The sequence below is a fragment of the Metopolophium dirhodum genome, chromosome 8 (assembly GCF_019925205.1).
Source record: "Metopolophium dirhodum isolate CAU chromosome 8, ASM1992520v1, whole genome shotgun sequence".
In the NCBI taxonomy this organism is placed as follows: Eukaryota; Metazoa; Arthropoda; class Insecta; order Hemiptera; family Aphididae; genus Metopolophium; species Metopolophium dirhodum.
Genome location: NC_083567.1, coordinates 36,582,376 through 36,592,806, shown reverse-complemented (window position 1 = coordinate 36,592,806; position 10,431 = coordinate 36,582,376). Strand labels below are relative to the sequence as shown.

Genomic DNA, 10,431 nt, shown 5'->3' with positions numbered 1-10,431 from the left:
ATTATGAGTTATGACCTGGAAAGATGAACCTGGCCGATACGCGACGTGTATTATAGTTTTTTTACATTGTTTTCTTCACTGCAATACACATATGCATAGGTACGTTATATTATTATTATGTATACGGTTACGGTCGTCGAAACCACTCGTCACCGTGTATGTAGGTGCCAATATATGTTATATACCGGACAAGAGGTCAATTTTCACTCTCGTTTTCATTCCGTTGCCAATTATTTGCTTATAATCGTTTTAGATTAAACGCCAAATCTCCATTTCCTATCACGGAATTGTTTATTTTTTTATTATTATCAAACTGCAGTTGCAGGTACGCTAATGCATATTATTATTATTATTATATCAGCAAAACCGGAAAATACTACAATGTTGACACTTTTGCTTATTTTCATTTAATTATACTATAGGTATGCCTATACTACACGAATTGTTCATAATTGCGCAAAAGTATATTATACTGAATACTGATTAATTTGAACTTATATGATATTTATATATATATATATAATATATATTATACACTTCTCTAATTATATTTTATATAATAGTAAGATTAAAATTTTTTTTTTTATAAAAAAAATATAATCCATACATTTTCAATACCTACTCAACTCCGAAATAAAACTATATATTATATTATATACATATTTGTCAAAGATGAAAATTAATATCGTATTTTTAAATCTTGCGATAGTTATGTGGCTGAATAATTTAATTGTACAGTATCATTTTTATGGAAATTTTATCTGTATATAAAATTATAGAATGTAATGATTTTTTTAACTATTATTATTCGATTCAGTATTACCAATAAGTAATCCCATTGTCTACATGCTTTCCAGCCATATAATAATTTGCTATGGTTATTACCTTATATTACATTTTACTGACTGTAAACTAATTATTATTAATTTTAAAATTTAAAAAGAAAGAAAGAAAAAAATTACTAAATTAATATTGAATTTTAAATTTTAGATATAAAATGTAACTTATTTATAAAGTTATTAAATATTTTGAATAATTTATCTCAAATTTATTTACTTGATTGAGATTGATATTCATTATTCCACAATTGAAATTTTCAATACACATTACACATACATTATATTTAAAAATATTTTAAGATATATTTAAGTAGTTTATTAAAAATATAATATAAACTTATTCCGAGTTAAACTGATAATAACTTATACAATATGATAAGAAAAAACAATTTTTTTTTTAAGGTTTTTACAAAAATATTTGTGGTTTATTAGAATATATTAAATAAATATATATTTAAGAATATAATGTATTAGTAATGTAAAATAAGTATAATTATATAAATACTTTATTTTATATGCAATGCGTTAGAACATTACAGCGATTATAATCAAATGTCATAAATTAATCGTAAACAATTTTTTCATGCATCCAAACATACATTTTTGGAAAGGACAAACTTAATTATTTCAAATATCATATTATATTGAAAGAAAAATTGTAATTTTTATTTTACAATGTAACAAGAACATAGGTACATATATAATTTAATAATTTAAGTGGCCTATTTATAATCAGCCAGACTGTAACGAATTTTTAGAGGTTTTTCACGTACGATAACTATTGTTCATAACAATTGGCTTATTATGTGTTTCTATTGTGTTGATCAGAGGCATTTCAATCTGGCGCCTATTTTAAACTGATGATTGTATTTACTATGTAATATAATTATATACATAAAATACATCATAATGGTAAATAAGCCTGACTTGCTTAAATAAAAATATTTAAAGTTAACCTATTTTGATCTTGAAAACATTTAGATGAAAAATAGTTTAATAAATATAACTTGGTACATAATTTTTTCAAATGATTATTGTGTTAGAATAAATAAAATAATTTACATAATATGGTGAATTCAATGATTAAATCACTTTAATTTTGGCATCTATAAGTTGTATTATTCAACACCTGTGTTGAAGTTGTTGGATTCGAGATGTGGTGTTTCGGTTGAAGTGACGGCAGGTGTTTCATTTTTGACGTCGGTGATTGGTGTTTCGATTTTAATGATCGGTGTTTTAGTTTCAGTAACTGCAGAAATTTCGATTTTATTAGCTGGAGTTAGAGTTTCAGCTCGTTCAGATACTGGTCTAGCCAGCTTACTATCGCTATTGTAGTGACCTACGTTTCTGCGTTCCTTCAACGTGTATTCGGAACTATCTCCTTCTGGTTGATCGTAATTAGTATTGGGGTTGACATCTTCACCGAATTGAATATCTCCCCTCAACGGATAATGAGAACCTTCAACATTGGAATTCACTTTTGCGGGTCCCAAGAGCTGGTTCAAATTGTATTCTGATTGTGTTTGATCTACTTGGTTAATCGGTAGTGCACTGGCATCAACGGTATACACAACGATCGGTTGCATGGTTGACGAAGAGTCAACACCATTGGAGCTAGGAAATATAATTTCTGGCTGTGATTCAGGGTTGGCTGTTGGTGAGTTATAATAATTAGATATAGGATTTTGATTAATAGGTTTTGGATTGTCATAAGTATAATGTACCCACTGTTGATTCTGATTTGGTTTAATCGGATTCACTTGTTGGGTTGTGTCGATCTTGATATAGTTTATCACTTTGGTCAAACCATTGTTATTTTTTTGGTTTTGGTATTCGGGTGTGTTATAGGGTGTGTTATCGAGGGTAAATTGATTTGCGTTCAATGTATTGGTGAATTTAGGGCTTTGTGCGTAATAATTGTTTTGGTGGTAACAAATTTGATGGGATAAAGGTGGTGGACAATTATTAAGCCATGGTGGATAATATAAGTCTGAGTAGTAGATTTGTTGTGGTTGTAAAGGCATTTGATTTTGAGTGGGAATAGTAACGATTGGTTCTTGAGATTCGATGCCATAATTTATTTGTGCGTCGGGTATATAACTCTCAGGTTTTACAGTAGTGGTGTACTGTGCTGAAATTACAGGATGTGTGGAAGTGAATGGTTGCATAGTTGTAGTGTATTGATGTCCTGTGGTAATAGGTTGCACAGTAGATATGTGTAGTACAGTAGTGGGTTTTCCGGTAGTTATTGGTTCCATTGTGGTGATAGGTTTTATGGAAGTAAATCCAACACTATTCTTGTTTTCTTCAACCGATTCCGCAATTGGTATGACTAGACGATTCTTAAATTTTAACTTCGATTTGATGATGTTGATTTTATTAATGATTTTATCTTTGATTGAAGGCGTACCAACATTTATTTCTGGTAGTTTTTCACTTGTATTCTCACCCAATAACCATTGTGTGTTTAAATCTTTTTCGTATACATTTTTGTGTTCTTCTTCTGGACTAAATTTAGAATTTTCCTCATAATGTCCTTCGGGGTTTATTTCAAGATTTACTTCGGGATTTATTTCAGCATTTCCTTCACAGTTCACTTCGGGACTAATTTCTGGACTAACAGTTAGGTCTTCATCATGATTTTCTTTTTGAATTTGTCCAACGTTTCCAACTTCTATCAAAATAGGTTTTTCATTTACTAAAAATACTTGGCGGTTCCACTCAATAACTGAATCATCAATGGCACCTTCTTCGACAGATTCACATTTATATGCGGGGTATATTTCTTCCTCCGAAAGTGGCTGTTCAGTAGTTGATGGTAAATGTTTTGATATTAAAGACTTTAAAAACTTTAAAGGTTTTATACTTGGAGCACTCTGTGTTTCATATAAAATGAACGTCAGAAGTATTAGTAATCGCATTGAATTCATCCTGAAATAGAACAAACTAATTTAAAAAAAATTAAATAATAATAATAATTAAATAATAAAAAAAAAAAAACAATTTTAACATGTTAAATTAAAATTTATAATAGATAATATATATCAATAGTAGGTACCTAGAATCTCCTATTGATAAAAATATATTAGATATTTATACAAAAAAATAAATAAATACGTTTAATTTTAAAATATTTATTTAATGAACCACATACCTAGGTAATTACATAATATTTATTTTGTTTATTATTATTTTTTTAAAACATTTAGATTTTATGGATTTTTATTTTTATTGATATGTATTTTATTTCCACAACTAAGTGATTGCCTAAAAGTTAGATGAATTATCTTTATAAACATATTATAATAATATTTTTTTATTTTTTTATTTTCTATATATTTTATTGTATAATCAGATAATCTAACTTAGTGTATGTAGAGGCCATTTTGTTACACTCTGTATATAAAAAATAAGATTGAAATCGTGAATCTATGCGTGTTAACTATATATAATAATCATGACACTATAGTTTGTAGTGTGACGAAATTCGTATGGGATTGATGATCGTAAATATATTTATTTTAATTTTAATAAGTATGAAGTTAAATCATATTTTTTTAGGAACTGTTAGGATGTCGAATACTTTATTTTGATAATGAGTCTGGGAACTAAATTTATTCTCTTGGAGGTGAATGTTTTTTTGTAAAGTTTGTGTAATAGGTATACATAATAATATGTATGTAACTGTGTAGGTACCTACTGGAAAAAAAACATAAACTGAAAAAAGAATACATACGAGGTATTCGTATTGAAAGGAGAAAATATGAGGAAAAAACAAACCTAAGTATTTAAAATTAAATTGAGATCTACAACACATCTATCTGACAATTTTCCGGAGTTTTTATTTTTAACTTATATTTTAGAATCTAAAATTTAGATGATTGAATAATGAATAGGTACTATGAAAAAATGTTGTTCAACAATTATGTTATTTAAATCAATACAATTCAACTATATTCGATATTATGTTGGAAATAAACTAATTTCAGGATTACAATAATACTATATGGATGTCTGGACTAATGTTGATGGCTATTACGTCATTATTGGAAATGTTTGAAAGTACTTAGATAATTTAATAAAATAATACTTTATTTTAATACTGAAATCTTAGAAAATCCATATAATTCAACTATTGCCAAATTGACTATGATAATTTAAACACGTCAGTGTTCTACTTTTTTTGTACCTGGTGTGGTTTTAACTTTTAAGTAAATATGGAAAATTCAGAAAAAGGTTTAAAAAACATTTAGTACACGTAACATCCTTAGCAAATGGAATGGAATATAACATACCACATTTTTAAGACCAAATCCTTAATTATTTTAGATTGAGCGGAGCAATGAATTATGTACCTACCTTTTGGATTTTTTATTATTGAAGTGTCTTATTTTAATTCTTGTGTCATCTCTTAAAGCAGTAAAATGTTTCAATCTTCTGCTTCGAGAGATGTTTTGCTAAAAATTGGATTATAATTATATATAATAATTGTAACTTAAGGGGAAGGGGAATTATGGAAAAATATAAAGTATACATTTTTGACAAAATAATTTTGTTATTTTCTTGTTATACTAAAACTAATAATCGTAGATGTTTGAAACGTTCAACGAATATTAATTATATTAGAATTTTTTATACATAATATAGTTTTCAAAATATTATGGCTCTTTTTGAGCTATTCATAGACATTTGAAATTGTAGACTCTTTTTCTATTAATGTTGATGTCATGTGCTCGGTCAAAAACTTTGATAGGTAATTTAAAAATATTCCACATAAGTTGTGCTTATAGTAATTTAAAAATATCGAAAACGCATAGATACAACTAAATTAAAATCACAAAATTTTTCAAATTATTTTGTTTTTAAAAATGTATTTAATTTTCAACTGTAATAACTAGGGCCGTAACCATAATCAATGCTTAAGAATAAGTATTGCCTAAGCTAATTTTAATAGCTTAAAAAATAAAAAATTGTGATAATAACTACATAAGTAAATAATTAATAAGGTTCTTCATAATAGTTGATTTACAGTAACTAAACATTTCAAAAACATGAAACATACACAATTTTTTTTAAACACATTTCGAGTTCAATTGTTGACAATTTGGATATTTAAACAACAATTTAAAATTTTAGTAATTTTGTTGTAATTTGTAATTTTTTTTAACATCAAACTATTTGACATTATCTACGTATATTTTTATAAACATAAAAAAAATAATACCAGGTATAGTCACGGACTAAGATATATCTTAGTCCGTGGGTATAGTTAAATATTAATAAATAACAAAATAAATATAAAACATCTTCAGAAATATAAACTGACAGTACGTCACCGCTGAGTGATTTTTCGTATTATCTATATTCTATATAGCATTGGCTGTATGACATAAGCGCCAAAATGAATATATTATAATATAAGTAGTTATTTAAAAACCGCTATAATATACATATAAATATAATTTTATAAAAAAATAAATATATATATATAAATATTCATAATTTATAATTTAATTCAAATTCAAATTCAACACATTTATTATAGTGACCTACTTAATGTAACACGGCTACACTCAGCACCAACAATACAGGAAAGTGACTTCCTTGGATTTTTAAAAAAAATTTGTATCGTCATTTTTTAGGAATTTGTAGGCTATCTCTACATATTATATAAACACACACGTAATTCAAATGTAATAAAAACTATTTTATTAATCATATAAATTAAAATATCAAAGTATTTTATGAGTACCTATTTGAAACAATTAATATCAGTTTAAACCAGAATTTGTTCTATACTTTTAAATGACTTAATTGTACACCTTTACTATATAACAGTTATTCGTTTTGAATTTAACAGAAACCATTTTAATTAAAAATAAGTTATGAATAAAATTATCTTATTTAAATAATTTTTGTTGTACAATTAATAACTAAATGGGCGTTTATTACCTATCCATTCGTAACATAACATTTAAATGCTAATTAATATAATAATAAATAAATGAAAATATAATATTTTAGTATACTGTTACAATAGTATAATGTGTGGCAAGGGCGGAAATTGCCTTCCCGCACGAGCCACACATACTATTTTTTGTCACGCCTCAGCGTTCATTGATCGCGCCATCACGGCAAAAGTAATTCAGGCTAGGATCTATGCAACAACCAGACTATTCTACAAAAACAATATTTCATAAAAGAAACGATTTGGTTTTATTTATTTTAAGCGTCATGCATGGAGGTTATAATATATGAATATAAGATGTAACCAAAAGCTTATGTTTTGTAAGGACAGTGGTATAGATTTCAGTATAAATAATAATTATTATATCAAAATAAAATAAGAATAAAAAGGTGGGTAAGTGGATGTCACTCTGCTGTACAGTAGGTTACAAGTGGGTCACTGTAATGGATGGTGTTAAATTTGAATTCAATGATATAATATCATTGTATAAGAAAACGATTCTGAGCGAAAACGGCCAGTCAGCTTATGATATTACCAAGTATATTTGATGACATTGTGAATAAAGTAATTTATTTATAACCTAAGCCTAATACCTATAACCTTGAACATTTTATACATTTTTAACTACAAAATAATTATTAAATTATAAATTTGTTAAATTTTGTCAACATTTGAACTTTAAATGCTTATAAAAATAAATTGTGCCAATTTATTTTTAATATTTTTCAACTGCTATTGTAACAATATATCAGGAGCCTTGCATTAAATTTTCACGCTTTTTTACCCAACAAATACAATTTTATTATAAAATATTTATAAAAGGTTACAACTTTTAGATGTGTTATTGCTTGTCCCGTTTTTATTTCTTGGGAAGAGAAGCTACTAAAATGTCACGTAACCATATTATATAAATTAATAAGGAAAGAAGTAAGTTTTTACATTTTCCACCGTTAATTATGGTCTATGAACTTTAAGGAAATAAATGACGAAATTAAGTATAGCCTTTCATAGTTTTAAGATAAATTGGGACTTTTGTGTTAACTGAGCACTGCTAAGATTAACTTTTTTTTATATATGATTTAATTTTTACTTTATATACTGAATTTATAGCCCAAAGATTTAAATTATGATATAGCTATAGCCTTATAGGTCGACTCCTCAAACAAAGAGGGAAGTAACTAATTTTTTTTTCATTTCGGTGTTACTGTTTTTTGGAAATCCAGTAAACAGTAACACCAAATTGAAAAAAAAAATAGTAAAATTTACTCTTAATTAACTTAACTTTTCATTGAGGGAGTTAGAGTATTAATCAGCATTTATTAATGCTTCAAGTTTTGATTAAAACTGGAGAAATGCATGGAAGACCTAATAGTTACGTTGACAAAATCAATATTGGTAATTAATTTGAAATAAATAATATTAGACATTGCAAAAAAAAAAAAACTTTCCCTACTTATATATAAGCAAATACTACGTAAGATTAGTGGGTTTTATTTCGTTAAATTAATATCTTATATACCTATCCATATGGAAAAATAAGAAAATATAAATTTTGTATACTAAAAATAAAGTAATTTTATTCTCAAATAAATCATATAAAATAATTGTTATAAAATATTTTAATTTATACGTATCTATTTCTTTTAAAATTATATGTACGCTTAATAATAATATAAGCGTATTAAATGTATTTAGTTTATCATTTACCATAATACATTTTTAGTTTATGCATTTCGGAGGAAAAAATAATTTTGATTTAAATACAGAAAGGGAGATCCTGACTTTTATTATCCTAGTTATAATATCATTCTCATAGTCATTATAATATTATGTACTAACAAAAATAATAAAAAATAAATACATTTATTCGAACTGCACTGCAGATTTTAACTATATTATTAGTAATGCATTTTCTATACCTAATATGTAATTTTTAATTTAAAGGCTTGCCATTTAAACACTAATTTACTATTATGATAGTCAAACTTTCTATAAAATCTTAAATGTTTAATTTCTTTGGGTTAAGTTAGGCAGTGTTTTTAGTTTTGGAAATTTATATTTACTATCGTATCATTATATTCATTATGATACTCAATATATTTTGAATATCATTACTTATATAGGAATATTATTTTTATCAGCACTTAAAATCTAAAACATCGTAACATCGTATAAACAGTAAACTCTATAATAAACAGCAGTCCACCCCCAGAGAACAGAATTAATTGCTTTTCAAATTCGATGATTTTATTATTGATTTCAATTTTATAACAATAGTCTACTGTCTTGCATTGGTGCTTTTGATTTATTTTTTTAAATGCGAATAACTTTTAAATACACTAACAGACATTATTTTGATATATTTTTAAATACTATTCAACGTACTTAAATTATATTGATGGGGTATTTGAGAACTATATGTATAACATTAATAAACATATCTTCACAATTTATCTAAGATAGGTACAGTTACATTGCTATAATATTATTTAACTGTAAAATATATAAATACACGTCTAAACGTTACGATTTCACGATATCTTTATTATATTATAAACAATTATATTTATGTATTTTTTTTGGTCCAAAAACACTTAAATTCTGCATTAATATTATTAGGAATAGCTATGTGTTACTTAAAAATGAATGTTTTAAAACTAAATTAAGTTTTATATTTGTTTTTTATGGCTATGGTAAGGTGTATTGATATAACATATAAATATCATGTTAACGTCATATGAATATATGAAACTATTTTTTTTTGTTTAATAACTGATAAATTTCTCAAAAGTTTGTCATATTTTATACTTTTGACAGAGTAACTTACTTTAATTGATGAAAAAAAACTTTATCCCTATATCATACAAAATAAATTGCTTTATAACATTTATAATAAATAAACAAATAATTATTTTAATTCATTCTGTAAAACGAGAATTTAGGAAAATTGGTTTAAGATAATTCTATTAGATAAATTTGGTTAAAAATAATCACATTCTAAATGTTTTGTATTGTATGATTAGGTTATCTTAATTTCCGTATCTATTAATTGAACATTTTAATCATAATATTTTTTTTTCCAAAAAAAGAAGACAAAAATATTATTTAAAAAAAAAATATAAATCATTTTTAGTTTCTTCATAGTATATATTTTTATACAGTTTATACCATTTATTATTGAGTAAGTACCGATTATATTTCAGTTATCTATATTACAAACGTCTTTAAAATACTGATCGATTACATAGTATTAAATTAATATACAAGTTTATTATAAAATTTACTTAAACAGTGTATGTTATTTAATTTTAAATCTGAAATGCACATAAGCTATAACTAAAAATGTCAATAAAATCGAATAAATGTTAGTCGATAATAATAATATATTAAACGATATTATTTATGACATTTGAATAAAAGTTTAATCGAATAAATGTACGTGTCGAGTGATATTACATAGTACTATAATAAATATTAATAACTGTAGATTTACGATTCTATAAAATAAAACAATAATTTACTTACTTGAAGAATAAAATCAATATGCCTGGACAAGTGGTATTCCAATGAGCTGTGGTCTGGAACTGTTCGACTGCTCGTTCGAATGCTCTGCTATTAAAGATA

General features: G+C 25.3%; 1 protein-coding gene across 1 annotated transcript; it reads right to left on the bottom strand.

The window, feature by feature from the left end:
- Positions 1 to 1,197: 1,197 nt before the first annotated feature.
- On the bottom strand, positions 1,198 to 10,431 carry LOC132950396 (uncharacterized). Its single transcript, XM_061021830.1, has 2 exons — positions 10,333 to 10,431; positions 1,198 to 3,770 (listed from the first exon to the last, which is right to left on the bottom strand). Exon 2 carries the CDS (start codon positions 3,767 to 3,769, stop codon positions 1,958 to 1,960), a length of 1,812 nt encoding a protein of 603 aa, XP_060877813.1. The 5' UTR covers position 3,770; positions 10,333 to 10,431; the 3' UTR covers positions 1,198 to 1,957.